The sequence below is a fragment of the Rhinolophus sinicus genome, chromosome 1, assembly GCF_057876585.1.
Source record: "Rhinolophus sinicus isolate RSI-liver-muscle chromosome 1, RSI-T2T, whole genome shotgun sequence".
NCBI lineage: Eukaryota > Metazoa > Chordata > Mammalia > Chiroptera > Rhinolophidae > Rhinolophus > Rhinolophus sinicus.
Window position 1 is genome coordinate 20,920,084 of NC_142501.1, and position 21,679 is coordinate 20,941,762.

General features: G+C 37.1%; 1 protein-coding gene across 17 annotated transcripts in view; it reads left to right on the forward strand.

Annotated features, from left to right (window-relative positions):
• Positions 1–21,679, forward strand: part of ANKS1B (ankyrin repeat and sterile alpha motif domain containing 1B) — an 895,010-nt gene that overhangs the window by 267,429 nt on the left and 605,902 nt on the right. For all 17 annotated transcript variants that reach the window (XR_012494067.2, XM_074326201.2, XM_074326199.2 and 14 more), the window contains one exon: positions 14,824–14,989. Coding sequence is in view for 16 of the 17 variants with exons in the window: in XM_074326201.2 (XP_074182302.2) it covers positions 14,824–14,989 (166 nt within the window). In the remaining variant the exon portion in view is untranslated. The remainder of the gene's footprint in view (positions 1–14,823; positions 14,990–21,679) is intronic.

Genomic DNA, 21,679 nt, shown 5'->3' on the forward strand with positions numbered 1-21,679 from the left:
TTATATATATTTAATTATAAATGAGATCAAGTACCTGTTCACATAAGAAATTTCTAGCTATTTATCATGAATTGTTCCTATTCTTTGCCTACTTTTCCCCTTAGGTTATGATCTCTCATTTCAACTTTTAATTTTCTTTATATAATAAAGATATTAGCCCTTTGTTATATATGTCAAAGAGTTTTCTCAAATCTGTCACTTATCTTTTAATATTTGAAATCTTAGTGGCTTTATAGAAATTTAATATTTGTATGTACTCAAATTCATCAATCTTTTTCTCTGCAGTTCTGGTTATGTGTCTGGGTATGGCTCCTGGTCAAAAGTCATTCATATTTTAAGATTATTATTATTACAAGTGTATTTATTTATATAAATATTTATGTGGAATTTATTTTGAAGTAAGGAAGGAAGTATTAATCCAGCTTTATTATTTCTTTCCAAACGACAAGTCAGTTATTTCACTGGCAGTTATTACATAATCCATTGTTTTCCTACTGATTTGAAATACCACCTTCATAATATAATAAATTTCTACAAGCATTGGAGCATTTTTAAAAAATTCTCTCTTCTATTGCCTTTCAATTATTGCACCAGAGTCATTTAAAATTTATTTAAATATCTGATAAAATCTGATCTCCACTCCCTCCATTATTTTTCTCTTTTCAAATTGATACCTGGCTATTGCACACATTTCTTTTTCCAAATGTACTTTAGGATTACTTGCCAAGATCCAAGATGGAGTGGGAGGGAAATTTCTATTGCAATACTACAGCATTAAATTTAAGACTAAGTGAAAGTAGAAGAATCACTATCTTGAAAACATTGAGTCATCATAATATAACAACGTGTATTTTTCCACTGGAATCCAATTTTCATGTTCTTCACTCAGCCTTTAATAATTTCTGTTGCATTTCTATGTGATGTTTCTGCCAGTGTTACTGCATTAGTTTCTTATTGCTGCAGTAACCAATTACCACAAACTTGGTGGCTTAAAAATACATAACTTTATTATTTGATAGTTCTGGACGTCTAAAATGGTCCCACTGAGCTAAATTCATGGTGTTCGTAGGGCTGTATTCCCTTTGGAGATTCTAGGGAAGAATCTATTTTCTTGTATTTTCTATCTTCTATGAGCTTCACTCATTCCTTGGCTCATGGCTACCTTCCATCCTCAACACCAGCTATGGTCAGTCAAATCCCTCATATTGTGTCACTCTGACACTGACTCTTTCCTCTTTCACTGATAAGTCAATAATCCAGGATGATCTCATCTCAAGATCTTTGATGTAATCACAACTGCAAGGCCCTTTTACAAGTGCGATAATATATTTGCAGAGTCTGGGGATTAGGACACAGACATCTTTTCAAGGCAGTCATTCTGCCTACCACCATTATCAATACTTCTTTCCCTAGGACTGTCCTGCTGTCACTCATCATTCCCTCCCACTTAAAGTTTCTCCTTATTATTTTCTTATTTTTCCATATTTATATTGTAGTCTTTCTTACTTAAATGTCATTGTAAGTCATTAGAGTATACTGGGTATTACAAGACATGACAGAGCTGTAAGACCATTTCCAAAAGCTTTCATGTATTTTGAGTCATTTGGAATTGTGAGTCATCTCTAACGACGAAAGAGTCATAAACTCACACTCCCTTGTGTTAGTATTACTTTTCTCATTATCAGAAAAAAGAATTCAGGGAACAGTGAAAGTAGGCAAGTAGATTGTATCACATACTAACACAATACTTCGATTCCCATTGTCTTATTTACCTACCATCTTAAAACTCAGATAAGTCAAAACAATGTCTTCTATTCTCAGGAGTTGCCTTGTGCTGATCACACTAGGCTGGACAATGTCCAGTGGCAGAGAACCTACTACCTGCTAAGCGGCCAATTCCATCCTGGGAAGCTCTAATTTTTAGAAAGTTCATGTAGAGCTGAAATCTGTTTCTTTGTTATCATCTCACTGTCTGCACTATGTCTGTCCCCCTAGAGACAGAGGACCATTCTTATCACCCGTCTGCTTTTCAAGTACTTGTGATACATGTTGCCCTGTACCTTTTCTTCTTCAATCTTTTCTCACATGACATGATACTCAACACTTTCCTTACCCATGTCCAGAGAAAACAGTCAACTTGGTCTTTGCACCTCCACAAATGTAGGCCTCAGTACCGAGCTGAGTGCCCAAGTGTGGTGTCACTGCAGTGTGGGGTAAGCTGCTTCATTTGCCCCCATGTCTTTAACTGGTGTCTTACACTCTGACTCGTTCTGTCAGCTGTAACTCCCAGTTCTTTTCTCATGGTATTGGTAATCTCTGTACCCCCATACAGAATTTCCACAACTCATTTCTGTACTGAAAAATAGGACTTCATATTTAGTCACTAATAAACAATTTGTGATTCACATTCAAGCCTCCATTTTACCAAGTCTAGCAAACTTGGGCTCAGTTTGGATATTTAGCCTCTATCTTTATTCTAATGCCTGGTTTCAGGCTCCCAGAATTGTTTGTGTGCTCGTTTTTTTAAATAGTATCACGCATAAGACTATGTTCTCTACATTAGTCTTTGCCAGCTCTCTTCTGAGGGACTATAATCCTGCCCCTGAATCCTAAACATGTCCCTAAGGCCTTGAAAGCCTAAGTTCACAGCCAAGTAAGAAAAAAAATGAAGCCCAAGTTGAAAGTCAAGTAAACTTTGACTTGTTAGACTTAGCCTACAACTGATGATTTTACCCTTGTATAGAAACACAGTGTAAACAACATGTGAAAATATGTTATGTAGACTTTTAATAGCTAATGTTTATTTTTCTTGGGGGGAGCATAATGTTCTATGAATTTATTCAGTGTTTTCAGTATGCATCTTTTTGAAGACGTAGTATTTGGTCCACATGTTGCACAATCAACTGTAGCAGGTAGGACAAAGCCAATTAAGTAAGTCTAAGCATCAAAGACAGACATTTGCTCAGGCGCTGTCAATTTAGGCTTTCAAGGCCTTAGGGACCTGTTTAGGATTCAGGGGCAGGATTATAGTCCCTCGGAAGAGAGCTGGCAAAGACTAATGTAGAACACAGTCTTATGCGTGCTACTATTAAAAAAAAAAATCGAGCACAGAAATAATTCTGGGATCCTGAAACCAGGCATTAGAATGAAGATAGAGGCTAAATATCCAAATTGGAGCCCAAGTTTGCTAGACTTGGTAAAATGGAGCCTTGAATGTGAGTCACAAATTGTTGGGTCACAGTTCTTTAAATCCCACTGGTCCATTACCAGGATTTACTATCAAGGGTATGTTGGCACTTAATGTATAAATCAAAAGCCAGATTTCCCACTGTAAGAAAGGGAGCTTGCAAAGGCTACAAAGTTGGCAGGGCTAGATACTACCCAGTAATGTACAGAGTTTCTTCTTCCCCTTAGTTCGGGCAATAAAGATCTTGTCATAGTCTTTTTTATCTGTGATGCAATAGCATGAACACTAGATTTGGTGTCACGAGACCTCAGTTGGACCCCTGCATTCCACTAACCAGATGCTTACTATTGGACAAGTCACTGAATAATTTCAAGCCGTAATTTCTGGATAGGAATAATAGTAACATTGGTAGGAATATTGTGGGGGCTAAATAAGAATCATCTGGGTAAATGAAATACTGTTTGCTTTGCAGACTGTAAAACACTTCACAAATAGAAATTACTATTCTTCTTACAGTAATTTGAATCCATGATAGTTTTTGAATGATATTGTTTCAGATTCATTTATTTGACAAATGTTTATTAAGGGCATACTGTACAAAAAAGATGGCCGTGGTCCTTGCCTCTATGGTTCTTTAATTCTAATGAAGGATGCAGGCCTTAAAATGCCAACTGAAATATTAATTACTTTATGTATTCTTTTTTTAGCATATATTCATAGAATCCTATTATGAACATGGCACTTTGCTAGGTGCTAGAAAAACATGCCTTTAGAAATCTTACCTTATAGATTAGTGAGATTGTGTTTAACCTTTGTTTATTCTTCCTGATTTTGTTATTTTAATGAGTTTACTATCTGAATCATTAATGCATTTGATGATCATTAAATCATTCAGCGTGGAAACTCTTGAGATACTATGAGAGACCTTATTAAGTGTTTAAAAAGAATCAATATATTCTATGACCAGAGGATTTTATGATTCTCTCAAAGTTATGATGAAAGGAAATGATTTTATTTTGACATGACTTACTATCAGTAACCTCACGCTAGTATTTGACAGTGAATTACTTGGGAGAAAAGCAGGACTGGAGGCGAGGGAAATAGTATGGAAATTGTTCCAGCAGTTCAAGTGAGAGCCAGTGATGACCTGGAGGAGGGTGGTAGCCGGGGTAGAAAGAAATGAATGTGTTTAAGATGTAATTCAGTGGTGGAGTGTGGGGTTTGTGGATTAATTTGGCAGGACACTGAGGAAGAATAAGAATTGAAGAATAGCCCTCAGGTTGTTTGAGTGGCTAGTGTATGGAAGTACTGTTTACTGACTGGAAACCAAGGAGAGAGAATGATTTGAGAAGTTGACAAAATGTTTAAAGATTAAAAAAAAAATCAACATGAGGATAATCACGAATGCTTTAACAAAGATAAATAGGAGAGAATTATCCTACTAGATAGTAAAATTAATTTTAAGGCTTCAATAATCAGGAGTGTGGTTCTCGTACTAAAATAGATTGACATATGGAACCAATTAGAAAATCCAGAAACAGATTCAATTATATGTAAACATATGGTATATACTTATTTTCAAAGACTGCTATTATTGCAAAAGAAATAGTTGAATATGTAAACACATATAAAAGTAAAACATTAAAATTTCAAAACAATAGGATTAACTAAATAATTTATAACCATGTACATATTGGGATTTAATCTTTTTTTTAATTTATTTTTTAAATTTATTGGGGTGACAATTGTTAGTAAAATCACATAGATTTCAGGTGTACAATTCTGTATTACATCATCTATAAATCCCATTGTGTGTTCACCACCCAGAGTCAGTTCTGCTTCCATCACCATATATTTGATCCCCCTTACCCTCATCTCCCACCCCCTACCCCCCACCCCCCTTACCCTCTGGTAACCACTAAACTATTGTCTGTGTCTATGAGTTTCTGTTTCTCATTTGTTTGTCTTGTTCTTTTGTTGTTTTGTTTTACATACCACATATCAGTGAAATCGTATGGTTCTCTGCTTTTTCAGTCTGACTTATTTCGCTCAGCATTACACTCTCAAGATCCATCCATGTTGTCACAAATGTTCTTATATCATCATTTCTTACCACCGAATAGTATTCCATTGTGTATATATACCACAACTTCTTTATCCATTCATCTATCGAAGGACATTTTGGTTGTTTCCATATCTTGGCCACCGTAAACAAAGCTGCAGTGAACATTGGAGCACACGTGTCTTTATCTCTAAATGTTTTCAGATTCTTTGGGTAGATACCCAGGAGAGGGATTGCTGGGTCATATGGTAATTCTATTCGTAATTTTTTGAGGAACCTCCAAACTGCCTTCCATAACGGCTGCACCAGTCTGCATTCCCACCAACAGTGTATGAGGGTTCCTTTTTCTCCACAGCCTCTCCAACACTTGTTACTATTTGTCTTGATGATAGCCATTCTGACTGGGGTGAGGTGATATCTCATTGTGGTTTTGATTTGCATTTCTCTGATGATTAGTGATGTTGAGCATTTTTTCATATGTCTATTTGCCATTTGTATATCCTCTTTGGAGAAATGTCTCTTCAGGTCCTCTGCCCATTTTTCAATTGGGTTGTTTGTTTTTTTGATGTTGAGTTGCATGAGTTCCTTGTATATTCTGGATATTAGCCCCTTATCGGAGGCACTGTTTGCAAAAATGTTCTCCCATTCAGTTGGTAGCCTCTTTATTTTGTCGATGGTTTCTTTTGCTGTGCAGAGCTTTTAAGTTTGATATAGTCCCATTCGTTTATTTTAGCTTTTACTTCCATTGCCTTTGGAGTCAAATTCATAAAACGCTCTTTGAACCCAAGGTCCATAAGTTTAGTACCTATGTTTTCTTCTATGCAGTTTATTGTGTCAGGTCTTATGCTTAAGTCTTTGATCCATTTTGAATTTATTTTGGTACATGGTGACAAATAACAGTCCAGTTTCATTCTTTTGCACATGGTTATCCAATTCTCCCAGCACCATTTATTGAAGAGGCTGTCTTTCCTCCATTGTATGTTTTTAGCTTCTTTGTCAAAAATTATCTGTCCATATTTATGTGGTTTTATTTCTGGGTTCTCAATTCTATTCCATTGGTCTATGTGTCTGTTTTTCTGCCAATACCATGCTGTTTTGATTATTGTAGCCCTGTAGTACAAGCCAAAGTCAAGAAGTGTGATACCTCCATTATGGTTCTTTTTTCTTAAGATTGCTTTGGCTATTCGGGGTCTTTTGTGGTTCCAAACAAATCTGATGATTTTTTGTTCTATTTCTTTAAAAAATGCCATTGGGATTTTGATGGGGATTGCATTGAATCTGTATATTGCTTTGGGTAATATGGCCATTTTAACTATGTTGATTCTTTCAATCCATGAGCACGGAATGTCTTTCTATTTCTTGGTGTCTTCTTCAATTTCTTTCAAAATGTCTTATAGTTTTCAGCATATAGGTCTTTCACCTCCTTGGTTAAGTTTATTCCTAGGTATTTTATTCTTTTTGCTGCAATTGCAAATGGAATTGTTTTTTGTATTTCTTTTTCTGAGATTTCATTGTTAGTATATAGGAAAGCAATGGACTTTTGTACGTTGATTTTGTAGCCAGCAACTTTACTGTATTCGTTGATTGTTTCTAGTAGCTTTTTGGTGGAGTCTTTAGGGTTTTCTATATATAGCATCATGTCTTCTGCAAAGAGTGATAATTTAACTTCTTCATTCCCAATTTGGATGCCTTTTATTTCTTTCTCTTGCCTGATTGCTCTGGCAAGGACTTCCAACACTATGTTGAAAAGCAGAGGTGATAGGGGACATCCCTGTCGTGTTCCTGAACGTAGAGCAAAGGGCTTCAGCTTTTCTCCATTAATTATGAGATTAGCAGAGGGCTTGTCATATATGGCCTTTATTATGTTAAGGTATTTTCCTTCTATACCCATTTTATTAAGTGTTTTAATCATAAATGGATGTTGTATCTTGTCAAATGCTTTTTCTGCATCAATTGATATAATCATATGATTTTTGTCCTTTATTTTGTTTATGTGATGTATCACATTGATGGATTTGCGGATGTTGAACCATCCTTGTGCCCCGGGGATGAACCCTACTTGGTCGTGATAAATAATCTTTTTAATGCATTGTTGTATTCGATTTGCTAGAATTTTCTTTAGGATTTTTGCATCGGTATTCATCAGAGATATTGGTCTGTAGTTTTCTTTTTTTGTGCTGTCCTTACCAGGTTTTGGTATCAGGGTAATGTTGGCCTCATAAAATTAGTTAGGGAGTACTGTCTCTTCTTCAATTTTTTGGAAGAGTTTGAGCAGGATTGGTATTAGATCCTCTTTGAAGGTTTGGTAGAATTCACTAGTGAAGCCATCTGGTCCCAGACTTTTGCTTTTGAGAAGGTTTTGGATGACTGATTCAATTTTGTTACTGGTGATGGGTCTGTTTAGATTTTCCAGTTCTTCATGGTTCAGCCTTGGAAGGCTATATGTTTCTAAGAACTTGTCCATTTCTTCTAGGTCATTGAATTTGGTGGCATATAGTCCTACATAGTATTCTTGGATGATCCTTTGTATTTCTGTGGTGTCCGTGATAACTTCCCCTTTTTCGTTTCTGATTTTGTTAATTAGTGTCTTCTCTCTTTTTATCTTAGTGAGTCTAGCCAAGGGTTTGTCAATTTTGTCAATCTTTTCAAAAAACCAGCTCTTTGTCACATTAATTTTTTCTATTGTCTTTTTGTTCTCTATTTCATTTAGTTCTGCTCTAATTTTTCTTATTTCCTTTCTTCTGCTGACCTTGGGTTTCACTTGTTCTTCTTTTTCTAGTTCTTTAAGGTGTAACATGAGGCTATTTATTTGGGAGTTTTCTTGTTTCTTGAGATAGGCCTGTAATGAGATAAGTTGCCCTCTTAAAACTGCTTTCGCTGCATCCCAAAAATTTTGGTGGGATGTATTTTCATTGTCATTTGTTTCTATGTATCTTTTGATCTCTCCTCTAATTTCTTCTTTGACACAGTCGTTCTTTAAAAGTATGTTGTTTAATCTCCATGTATTTGTGTTTTTTCCTGCTTTCTTTTTGCAGTTGATATCCAATTTCAAAGCCTTGTGATCAAAGAATATGCTTGGTATGATTTCAATCTTCTTAAATTTGCTGAGGCTGATTTTATGCCCCAATATATGGTCTATCCTTGAGAATGTTCCATGTACACTTGAAAAGAATGTATAGTCTGATGTTTAGGATGAAATGCTCTATAAATGTCAATTATGTCCATTTCATCTAATGTGTCATTTAGGGCTGCTATTTCATTATTTATTTTCTGTTTGGATGATCTATCCATAGCTGTCAATGATGTATTTAAGTCCCCTACGATAATTTTGTTTTGGTCAATTTCTCCCTTTAGTTCTGTTAGTAGTTGCTTGGTATATTTCAGTGCTCACTGATTGGGGGCATAAATATTGATGACTGTTATGTCTTCTTGTTGTATAGTCCCCTTCATCATTATGAAATGTCCATCTTTGTCTCTTGTTATCTTTTTCACCTTGAAGTCTGTTTCATCTGATATCATTATGGCTACACCTGATTTTCTCTGGGTACCATTTGCTTGTAATGTCAATTTCCACCCTTTCACTTTGAGTCTATGCTTGTCCTTGTAGCTGAGATGTGTCTCTTGGAGACAACATATGGTTGGGTTTAATTTTTTGATCCAATCTGCTACTCTGTGCCTTTTTATTGGTGAGTTCAGTCCATTTACATTTAGAGTGATTATTGATATGTGAGGATATCCTGTCATTCTATCTTTAGTTTTCTGGTAAGGCTGTGTCTTCATTGTTTCTTTGTCTTTTTGTTGTTGTCTATTATTTCTGTGTGGTGGTATTCTATGATGTTTCCCTCTGTTTCTTCTTTTATTACAGTATATATTTCAGTTCTGGATTTTTTTTGAGTGGTTACCCTTAAGTTTATGTAAAAGAAAGTTTGATATTTAGAGTATTCCATTTTCTTCAGCACGCTTACTTTCTCCATTCCCGTGTTCCGGTTGAGGCCTTTACTCTCCCCTTTTTTATGTTTTGGTTGCCACAAATTGTCCCTGTTGATGGTGGTCGAATAGCCTCCTCTAGTATTTCTTGTAGTGCAGGTCGTGTATTAGAAAATTCCCTCAGCTTCTGTATGTCTGGAAAAGTCTTTATTCCTCCTTCATATCTAAAGGATATCTTTGCTGGATATATTATTCTTGGCTCATAATTTCTCTCTTTCAATAGTTTGAATATTTGGTTCCACTCCCTCCTGGATTGTAGAGTGTCTGCTGAAAACTGATGATAATCTAATGGGGTTTCCTTTGTAAGTTACCGTCCTCTTTTCCCTGGCTGCCTTGAGGATTCTTTCTTTGTCGTTGATTTTAGACAGCTTCAATACAATGTGTCTTGGAGAAGGCCTGTTGGGATTGAGGTAGTTAGGTGTTCTATTTGCTTCTTGGATTCGAGGGTCCAGTTCTGTCCACAAGTTTGGGAAGTTCTCATTGACGATTTGTTTGAATATATTCGCTGTTCCCTTCTCTCTTTCTTCTGCTTCTGGTATGCCCATTATTCTTATATTGCTCTTTCTGATGGAGTCAGAAAGTCTTGTAGAGTTCTTTCATTTCTTTGAAGTCTCAAGTCTCTTTCTTCTTTCATCTGTGTAATTTCCAGGTTTCTATCTTCGATGTCACTGATTCTTTCTTCCATCTGGTCAACTCTACTACCTAAGCTGGTTATTTCGTTTTTAATTTCTTCTATTGAGTTCTTAATCTCCAGAAATTCTATTTGGTTCTTTTTTAAAATTTCAATCTCTTTTGTAAAATGCTCATGCTGTTCTTTGATTGTGTTTCTGAGTTCATTTAACTGCCTATCTGTGTTTTCTTGCATCTCGTTGAGTTTTTTCAGAACTGCAATTTTGAATTCTCTGTCATTTAAGTCACATATTTCTGTATCTTTAAGTGCCTTTTCTGGAGATTTTTCACTTTCTTTCTGAGCTATCTTATTGCCTTGGTTATTGATGGCAATTACTGATTCACTATTTCTCTTCCTAGACATCTACAGGAGTGGCTTCTGCAACAGGTTGATATGAAGCGGTCTTTCTTTTGTTTTCCAGTACTTGTTGGTAGAATGTTTTATTTTTTCTCCAACTGCAGCTTATTTTTCTTCTCCCACACAGTAGTGCTATGTTTTCTCTGCACTATTCCAGCTTCTCACACAATGGGGGGATTCCCTGGGAGACGGGCTTCTCCTCTGTTAATAGATCGTCTAGGTCACAGGGCGCAGTGTCCCGGTGGGTATGCGGAGAGCTTTTGATGTTCCAAAGCTCTTCCAGGTCCAGATTCAGAGCCTGTATGTTTCAGCAGTTCTGTTTACTCCTGCAGGGATCCGCCCAGATAGGTGGCGTCAGGGGCAGGGTGAGTTGTGAGAGGTGGCCCAGAGCAATGGCGGCGACCACCACCACAGCCGGTCTTGCTTCCACAGCTCCCTCCTCTTTGCTGGAACTAATTGGGCTGTGGATTTGTGTCTGCAGTCCATAGTTCTTAGAACAGCAAATATTCTGTTCTTTTGATCTGACACTGCTACTGTTCCGCTTCTAGCACCGGGCAGGTGGGGGCGGGGCGAACTCTGGGAGGGGAGGGAGGGGGTGGCTAGTCTCAGTGCCTGAGGCTCCGTTCTCTGCTCGGCAGTGAGGGCTTAAACAACTGTTTTCATCCTTCTTCCCTCAGTCTTTTCTCCGAGGTCTCTGCCGTGAGCGTTGGGTTCAGCCGTGGTATATGCTGCCCCCTCAGCCCTGTGGGCCACAAGCGGAGCCCTAGCAGTCCGAGTTCTTCCCTCTCCCGCAGCTGCGGTAGCTCTGGGAAGCAGCGAGCTCGGCGCACTGAGCTAGGTCTGCGTCCTGCGCCCGCGCGGCTCCGTCTCCGCACTTCTCCCTTTCCTCCTCCCCCCGCTCACGCGAATCTCCCACCTGTAGGTGACTTTGGTAGTGGGCCTCTTCGTCTTGCCTGTCTGCTGTGCAGAGAGTCCTTTGTGGAGTTTTTGTTGTTCGATTCGTTGTAAATTCCAGGGGAGCTTTACAGAGGCTCACCTCACGCCACCATTTTTCCTCGCCTCCTCCGGTATTTAATCTTAAATGTATCATGTAGGTATATATTTGTCATTGAAACTTATTTACAAGACATTATTAGAAGTAAATATCAGATTACTAAACATTACCTATAATGCTGTTACATATTTATGCATAATATCTTCATATAAAATTTACAGAAAATCTCTTGAACCTCCATCCCACTTTGGGTGGGAAAATACAATGCCCTGCTGAAGATTTCTGTAGACTCTACAGGGTATCTAATCTCAATACTCATAATCACCTCTTGTTGCAAATTACTTTTTGTGTAGTACTCTTGATTTCATTCATTTTTCTCATTTGTAGCTATACTTGACTCTCTGCCCCATGACTACTGGAATAGGTAACATACCCTGGTTATTTGTACCAAGAGACTTTATTCAGAAATATTCCTAACCACGTTTTTCTGAATAACAAAACATCTGGGAAATGTTTAAAAATCCACCGTCAGAAGAATCTGTAAATGAAATGTGGTATACAGTGGATTCTTATACCACATTGAAAATAAATGAAGCCCAGATACATAATGTTGATTGAAAAAACTGGTAGAAGAACCACTGGTAAAAAAGCATTTTATACCATGTTAAGAAGTTCAAAGGCATATAGTACAAAACAATTTATTTATGGATACTTATATATATAGCTAAATTTTAACAGCAGTCTAGGGAATTATAAATACAAAGTTCAGAACAGGATTGAGCCCTGGTTGGGGAGGGTTGGGATTGGGGTTAGAAAGGGGAACATGGGTGGGAGGGGGCAGGTTTCAATGGTAATGTTTTATCTCTTAAACAGAGTGGTGGACACACATGGATTCATTTTATTATTTTATTATCTCACATATCCATCCCCTTTTGAGAGATGCTTGTCAGGTATCTTGCTGAATGCCCTACTTTTTTGACAATATGAAATATTTGATGACAAAAGCGTAGTTTCGCCATCTTTGTTTTACCATCTCCTTCCTTGGGGCTCTCACTTTCCATAAGGAAACTATGTACTACAGATTTCTATTTCAATGAGAAATGATGGTTTTTCCTTAGGAAGCAGAAAAAGATGCACTTCATTGTTGTTTAAAATATTTTTTTAGTCTCCCTTGCACATACCCACATGTCCATACACACATTTACACAGGGAAGCACTCAGAGATGATATCTAAAAATGTTACTATTAATTATCTGAGCATACTGGATTCAATGTGACTTTTTTCCTCTTTCTTTATATTTTCTAATATTTCTCTAATAAATATATATACTTTTTTTAAAGGGGAAAGCAAACTAACTCATCCTGTGTGGTTAAATTTCAGAGTATTTTTCAAGGCCTTTAAAATCCTCATAATTCTTTATAACCATAGTAGAATTCCAACTTAACCAAATCCATGAAGAATGGCTTGTTCTAATTAATTTAATTTTAGGATGAACTATGATTTAACTTAGAAGCTCTTTTCGTCATAGACTATACAATCTTATTGTCATAGTTCCAGTTTTTCCACTTTTGAAATGCAAAGCAATAAACAACAGTAATAATAATAACCAAACTGAAAAGCAAAAAAAATTACATCTTAAAAAGGCATAATCATTTCCCTAACTGGTAGTTAGATTTATTAAAAAGGACATTAGAGATTGTTCAGTTGATCAATAAATATTTATTGATGCCACTATGTGGCAGGATCTCTATTAGATTCTGGGGATAGAATGATGAGGAAGACAAATTCCAGGCTTCACTGAGTTGACAGTCATCTGGTATATTCCCTGGACAATGTGTTCTGTTGAAAGATTTCAGTTGCTTTCTAGTGCTATTTTTTAGCTAATTGTTATATGAGAGAATTTTTATTTTATAAGATAAGCAATGTTATTAATTCATAGAAAGTTATCTTTTGTATTAACTCAAATTTTCCCTTGTTGACTTATAAACATTGGTCTTTGCTCTGCCTTTAAGAACTTGAGAATCAATCTACCATAGCAACCTCCCCTTTTCCCCACTTTGTGGGATAGTTTTTAAGGAGGTAGCTTTTCCAATAGGGTGAGAATACTGTTATGCTGCTTCTCTGGGATAGAACACTGCAGTTCCTTTCATCATTTCTTCTGTGACATGGTTTTTAAATCATATACCACCCTGATTGCTTTCCTCTGGACGCTTTCTATTTTGTCACCCTTTGTTGTTAAAAATAAATTACTTCCAATTTCCTGCTTTCAGTAGAGTAGAGTGAACATAATTGACTCTTTGATGTGTGAGGGTCTGGTATAGTCTGAAAGCAATTACACTGACCTTGAATACTTATTCTCTGTACTGTAAATATCATTATAGGAGAAAATAGGAGCTTGTACTAAATCTTTACCAACCCATGGATACGCATATATCTTGGAAGATTTTTTGAAAATAGTTTATTTTTTTCGTATTTGTCTTTTTCTTTTGATAGTGCATTATACCTTATAAAGGTAACAAATATCAAAAACAAAAAATGATTAATAGTGAAATTCATCCTACAGATAATCTGTTTTTCTTCTCTAGTAAACTGAACTTTCTGAGAGCAAGGATTATCTTACTAGTTTTTAAAAATCTCTAGCACTTAGCACAGTCCTAGATATACATACTGATGTCCAATAAATATTTGTTGACCAATTTAATGCCTTTACAAGAAATTAAGATCTCGTAAAATGAAATAAATTCCAATTTTTAGAATATATTGAAGAATCAATAATATAGAATTAGACCTTAATTTTATCCTAACCTGAAAAGAGTAACCATTATATATTTATTAACAGTATTCACAAAGAAAAATACTAGTGTTTGTGTGAGGATACTTTTACTTATAAATGATGGGAAACCCAATTAGCAATGGCTCAAAAAATAAGAACTTTATTACTTACTTAAGAAGCCTGGAGAAACTGGCCCTGGGGCTCTTTGAGTAGCTCAGTGATATCATCAAGTCCCAGGCTCTCTTTATCCTTCTGTTGCCGCTCTTGGCCTGTTACCTTTTTGATTTTAGCTTCATTGCCTTATGGTTACAATATGCCTGCCCCAGCTCCAGACATCAAAACTGCATCCAGAGAGAGGAATCTGAGGATGGTGAAGGCTCTGAAACAGCCTCCTTGCATTTCTTTTCTGTGGGGAAAAATATTCCCCTTATATCTAACTAGCCAAAATTGAGTTGTATGGCTAGCTCAAGGAAGCAGACAAAGGAATAGTTTTGGGAATGACTGTTGATTAAACAACAGTGTAGGCCAGAACTAGAATACAGATATATATTATAAAAATAGATCATGAACTTCACTAGTTTAGTGGTAAATTCAGGGGAACCAAGTTTTAAAGACCCTACTAAAGAGGTCACTGATAATATTGGGGTAACATGATTATTCCAACAGATGAATCATCACCTCCTGATCACTTTTGGAAGAACTGATGAGCCCCGTTACCTTTTCCAGCTTTTGTAAATTAAACAAGCTGTATCTTTATCACAGAGCTGTTTCGTTTTTTCTCTTTCCTTTCAGGAGTCCTATCCAAAGAAGAGGAATTACACTATGGAAATTGTACCATCTGCTTCTCTGGATACGTTTTCTTCGGAAAACGAGAATTTTCTATGTGACCTCACGGACACGGCAGTTACAAAGAAACCTTGCTCCTTAGAAATTGCAAGAGCTCCTACCCCGAGAGCTGGTAATATTCTTACTCACAATTCTCTTTGCATGCTTATATACGTGAAGACATGTCATTAATATTTTTACGTTCCACAATAATTTCAAAATGAAATTTCCCCAATATAACCACAATAAGCTTTGTATTTATTTTATTTTTTTACATTTTGAAGTAAGCGTAGGTAAGTCAGAGGGTTTTTGATATGAAGTCTCCTAACTTCCTGGTAAGAGCTCTCATGGGAGCAGCACTGCCTTGGTGAAGGCACTTTGAAACCTCTTCATGGTAAAAAATCTTCTAGGCCAACACAAAGCTTTGGGTCCTTCAGGACTTCATAACAGATTTGGTAGCAAGAGTCTTTTAATATACTTTTCTGCATCCTATCTGTTTTCAGGTTATAAAAGTGTATTCAGCTACCTTGTATATTTTATATCTTCTATGGTATTTTCAGATCCATTATTTTATTTATTTGCATATAAACCAATGAACAAGGCAAACAAATATTTTGCCCATTTGACTGATAAGGTGATTGGAGCTAGTTGTCTTATTTAGATCAATACATGGTGGGGTCTTTGCTCAAACATGAGTGTTTGACTACCATCATATTTGCTTACTGTTACTTCACCACCCCGTCTAAGAAAGAGGCAGGGTACATGAAAGCTAATGAGGGAGGAAAATCTCAAGTGGATGGTCAACATACTCAGTGCTGCAAAGGATCTGTGAGAGAAGTTCTGGAGAGACTTTTTTTTTTTTTTTTTTGGTTTGACAATCTAATTGCTACTTATCTTTGAAAAGTAAGTTTTAGAGGTGTTATGGTAAAACCAGATTTCTGGACGTTAATAGTGAGACATGGGAAATAAGGAAATGGGAGTGGAGGATACAGGTTAGCCTTTCAAGATTAAAAGAAGAAATATATGATAACATGAAAAGAAAGAGGTACAAGGGAGAAATAGCTAGTTTATTTTAGAATAAGTAAGCTTTGGTCAAGTTGAGAGGTTGGAGGAATTTGCTGGTGGAGAGCAAGAGACTGAAGATAAAGAATAGGGAAAGAGAACAGAATGGGTAGACATTAATACTGAGCTAGTCTAAGAAAACACAGACATTGCTTTTCCCAGAGAGAAGAATAGAGCATTGCTATGAATATAGAGAAGTTCTGAAATATGTATTTCCAAATGGACTGAATTTCTGGGTTTAGATAAAAGATCATTGGCTGAAAAGAAGAGCTAGATCTTGAGAAATTCTATTTTAGATAATACACTAAAGAATTGTTATAGAAGTGACCAAATAGGTTTCTGAGAAGTGAAACCTGTAGGCTAGTGTGTTGTATGACTCATAAGCCTGCAGAAAGAAGATTTTTAAGATGAGGTGAGAATATAATAATGAAAATAGTTAAAATGTATTGAGCATTTACTATGTGCCAGATACTGTTCTAAGTGTTCTATATACATTATTTCATATAATTCTTACAATGCTGTAAGGTAATAATACCACTATTCCCATTTTACTGATGAAGAAATTGAGGCATTGAAATATTAGGGAACTTCCCATGGTTGCATATTACTAAGGTGTGGATCTGGGACTTGAACTTGGTTTGTCCAATTATGCTCTTAAGTACTCGTTACCCTGCTGAATTATGTTAGGGGAAGAAGTAGTGTGAAATTGTGAACCAATTACTGAAACCCTCAAGAAATGTGGAGGTATAACTGAAAGTCCACATACGATAGCAATAAAATCAGAAAAAGAATGTTATAGTAGGACAGCAAAATCTTCAGAGAGGCAGTACTTTTTGGATGAAGGCAAAAGAATAGTGATCCAGAAGCAGTCATGGAGAGTATAGACAATGCTGATCCCAAACTATGGGAGTTGATAAGAATGAAAAATCTTTCATATGAGAGACCATGGGGAAAATTGTGGGAAGATCAAGGGGATAGCTCAGTTAACTTAGGAAAATAGAGGGCATATGTGTATGAAAATGTAAAAGAGCTTTAATTAGGACACAGTGAGTAGGGATGTGTCAGGGGTGGTGGATGCAGAAATGAAAGAGACAAAGAAGATGGGGATTTATTCATTAAACAATCAAAAACTAATTTAGTTCTTTCATGTGCCAAGCACTGTTCTGCACACTGAGGACATAGGGATAAAACAACAAAAACAAAACAAACAAACGAAAAAACCATGGACAGGGTAACAAGTCTGATTAGGCTCAGAACAACTGTCCCGCTTAAATAAACACAGTGGATAAAAATACAGAAAAGAAAAACTTTGTAAAAGCATCAAAATGATGACAGGAAAATTATGTAAACTGAATAACGTTTAAATTAGGAACTTTTTTTGTCAGTAGTTTAGTAAGGAATAATTAAGCCCAAACGTTGGTGAGGATGGGAAACCAGTGGAGCACTAAAGCTACTTTTGTCCTGACGGAATCGGTTGAACCTGCTATTGAACTTTGTGCTCAAGTCCTCTTTGGGTTTGTTTACAAAAAAATAAATCTCTGTGCCTAGTCAGCATGAAGATTCTAAAAGGAATCCTTCCTCCATGGAGCTGGGACTCCAAGGGCTACACCTCAGAGTAATCAGAAATAATTCTTCCCCATAACCGGCACCCCAATGAGACTACAAGGAAAGATACTTGGTTGTGAGCAAAACAAGAGAGGAAATTCCTAAGAAGTTATTACCACAAACTTGTCCTCTCACAGATTCACACCCAAAATTTATATCACCTTAGATGTTCCAAAAAAGTCAATCCATGAATTTAGTTGACGACAATACCCTCTGAAATCAAGCAGAAGCAAAAGGTAATCCCTCTAAAGAGGAATGTACTCTCTTCTTAGGCTCGAAATAATTCCTTTAAATATTTTTCCAATTAAATTTGGGAGTTTACAGTAACTAAGCCTACAGGAAAAGGAACCCCAAATGAGAATCAACAGAAACAAGAAAGAACAGTTCCATACCGGAAAAGACTTCAAATATTGGAATTATTAGATAGAGACTATAAAATGATGATGCTATTATAAATAAAAGATAAGTTTGAATGTATTTTGAGAAATAGAAATTATAAATAATGACCTAGTGTATTTAAGAGGAAGAAAAATTACTAGAAATTAAAAAACAAACAAAACAACAACAACAACAAAACAATAACACACACACAAAAATAAAAACCCCAAATTTAAAACACAATGGATGGGTGGAACAGCAGATTAGATTCAGCTGAAGAGACATTTGCCAAGCTGGAAATTAGGTCAGAAGATTTTCCGAATGTTGCACAAAGAGACAAAGAAATGAAAAATGTGAAAGGGAACCTAAAAGACTTGGAGGATATGCTAAGAAATTCCAAATTGCCTAATCAAAGTTCCAGAAGGAGAGGAGAGAGAGAATGGAGTAAAAGTAATAGATTCATAAGGAGCTGATTTTCAACAAAAGCACAGGCTTGCCCTCATGTTCCCATGGAAGCTGGCATGTGAACAGTTAATTTCAGTGGAGTATAACCAAGATAATACACAAGAGTGCTTTGGGAGCAGAAAAGAGGGGCATTTAACCCACCTGGGAGCTTAAGGAAGACATCGTAAAGGAAGTGATGTCTGTCTCAGTTGTCTATTACTACTTAACAAGCTGCCTCAAAATATATTGACTTAGAGGAACAGCAGTCATATATTTTGCTCACAAATCTGCAAGTTTGGCAGAGTTTATTTGACCGGGATAGAATTCCTGTGCCACGGCACAGGAAATGAGCAGGGGCTGCTCAACTGGGGGATAGAGGATCCACTTTCAAGAAGACCCATTCACCTGGCTGGCAAGCTGGTGATGGCGGAGACTATGAGCTGGGGACCATTTTCACTCTTCATGGACTGCTTCGGTTTCCTCATAACATGCTGCATGGATTCTGAGAGTCAGAACCACCCCCCAAAAAACCAGGTGGAATCTGTTTCAGTTTCATTATCTAGCTTTACAAGACACAGATTGTCCTTTCTGTTATTGTTCCAAGCCCACTCAGATTCAAGGGAAGGGAACATGGACCCCAGTTCTTGATGGAAGGAGTATCAAAGTCACTTTATAATCAGAGAATATAGAATGAGAGAAATTTTATTGTCACTTTTGGAAAATACAATCTGCCACCATCTGCCTTCTGGCAACAATAATTTATATCCTCTCATATGCACATTACATTCATGTTTTCCTTCAGGATCCCCACACATCAGCCCATTAGAGCACTAGCTCCAAGATTAGGTTCAGGTGCTCGGGAGTACCCGTGGTGCATTGATGGTACAGGTCCTTGGTTACCTTTGCTCTTGGCAATGATGACCCATGAACTACAATTTATCAGTCTCCTCCCCTACACACCCAACATATACTAGTGGGACAGGCACAGGAAAGTCACAACTGACATTCCCTTTCAAACACAGGAAGAATAGGGCACACAGCTGTCACAAGTCTGTGGCAATTGTGAATCTAATCAGGCATCGTTCCTTGATTAAGGGTCAATCCTATGGCATTGGAATGGTTCTATGCGGTTCTTGGTTCCACCCTCTGAGTTATTCCTCCTTTTCCACAAAAAGTTATCCGTGTTTATAGCTGAGTATCTTTCTTACCTGCTTTCTGCCTGTAACAGTTGAAGGGTCAAAAGACCTCTTTGTTTTGTACTCTGTTCCTTTCAACCAAGCTGATATAAGCTCTTCTGTATTTTGGCTCCTTATGTTACTTCTGTGACACAATGTCCTTGAGATTCTTAGAAACACTTCTGTTGAACAAAGAGGATCCATGACGCATGCCCTTAAAAATCCTGTTTTTTGTTTGGCTTAAAGTTTCTTTCCGGCTCCACCCGAGATCTTTTTTAGGTGCTAATAAATGATCTGGTAGTCCCACCCAGATTTGATCATTGGCCTACTTCATTTGAGAATTTTTTTGCCATGTGGAGCAGCTGGAAATAAGAAACCAGTTTTGTTTTTCTATCCAGAAATTCCTGGCTCCTTTGTATTTAGCAGGTCATTCTCCAGTTCTCTCTCTGCTTGCATTTATCATAGGCAGCCAGAAGAATAAAAGTTGTACTTTAAATGTCCTGCCTGGAAACCTGTTTAGCTAGATCGTAGGATTCATTTGCTTCATTTTCGATTTTCTATGTTATTGCAGATGCCAATGTTGCCGAACTTCCCACTACTACAGGATAAATAAATCAATCCTTGCTTTTAGCTATCAATTACATTTGCTGTCCTTTAAGCCTTTACCAACAGCTTTCCCATAGATATTTGGGCTTCCACAAATCCTGTCCGAAGGCCCAATTCATTCACTTTAAGGCCCTTCCATCTTCTACCTGCTGTCCAATCATCAAGTTGATGCTACTTGTTGTAGGTTTTTCTTATGGCAGCACCCCATTTCCAAGTATCAAAATCTGTTCTGGTTATTGATTGCTACATAGCAAACCACTTCAACACTTAGTTAAAATAGCCATTATTTATTGTGCTTATAAATCTGCAATTTGGAGAGGGCTTAGCAAGGATAGCTCGTTTCTGCCCCAAGTGGTATCAACTGGGGCAACTTCACTAGAGGCTGGAGAATCCATTCTGCAGGTCAGTCCTTATTTATACAGCTGACATGGCCTCTTTGGACTTCCTCATGGTGTATGTTGGGGTTCCAAAAACAGGCACTCTAAGAGAACGAGGCAGAGCTCTATTTCTTTTTGTGACTTAGCCTCAGAAGGCAACACCACTCACACTGGAGTCACCAGGCTGCTTGTGTTTAAGTGGAGGGAGCTTAGTCCCCCCTCCCCTTTATTGAAAAGTGTTACTAAAGTTACATTATAAGAAGGTATTCTTGCAGCCACTTTTGGAAAATACAAAATCCCACGATGCCCGAGTTGTTCGTTGTTGTTACTGTGTTTTTAAGAGGGGTAAGAATTAATTTGCATAGATATATGATTTTCCTCAATTGTTTTCAGACATCTGGATTCAGTATAAAAGAAGCCAGTTTGCTCAACTGACCCAAATTTAATTCATAACTATTGGTAGTCTTTGCACCAGTTCTAGGGGTGAAGGAATCCACCATTGAAATGGAAGAATGTTTCTTTTTAATGATTGGAATAGGGATGAATACAAGTCAGAGCAGTTTCTGTTCCAATTATAGATGGAACCTCATCTAGAATTCCACAGAGGGAAAGGGAACAAAGCTGAGTGAAGCTCATCCCTTCTCCCCCTGGGGATTCCAACGATTGGGAACTAAGTAGCCGAGGGAACTAAAGAGTTGTATCTTAGGGAATGTGTTCTGTGGTTTTGGTTAACTGTGTTGGATAACATGGCTTAGGTTTACAGACAAAATGGAGATGTCTACACACATAGGAACTATATTCTGAAACTGCTAGAGAGAGAAGAGAGAGAGATATGATGGAGGGGGAGAGAGATGATGGAGGGATGATGACCATGTCTTTAGAGGGACTATTGAATTGTGCCCCCACCCCCTTTATTTGGAATCCTAACTCCTAGTACCTCAGTATGGAACCTTATTTGGAGAATTTGCAGATAAGGTCTTTATAGAGATATTTAAATTAAAACAAAGTCATTATATGAGCCCTAATCCAACATGACTGGTGTCCTTATAGAAAAGGGGGATGTTTAGACACAGAGATGGGATACGGAGAGGGAGGATGATGTGGACAGAAGGGGAGAAGACGACAATCTACAAGCCAAGGAGAGAGACCTAGAACAGAATCTTCTCGCATGGCCCT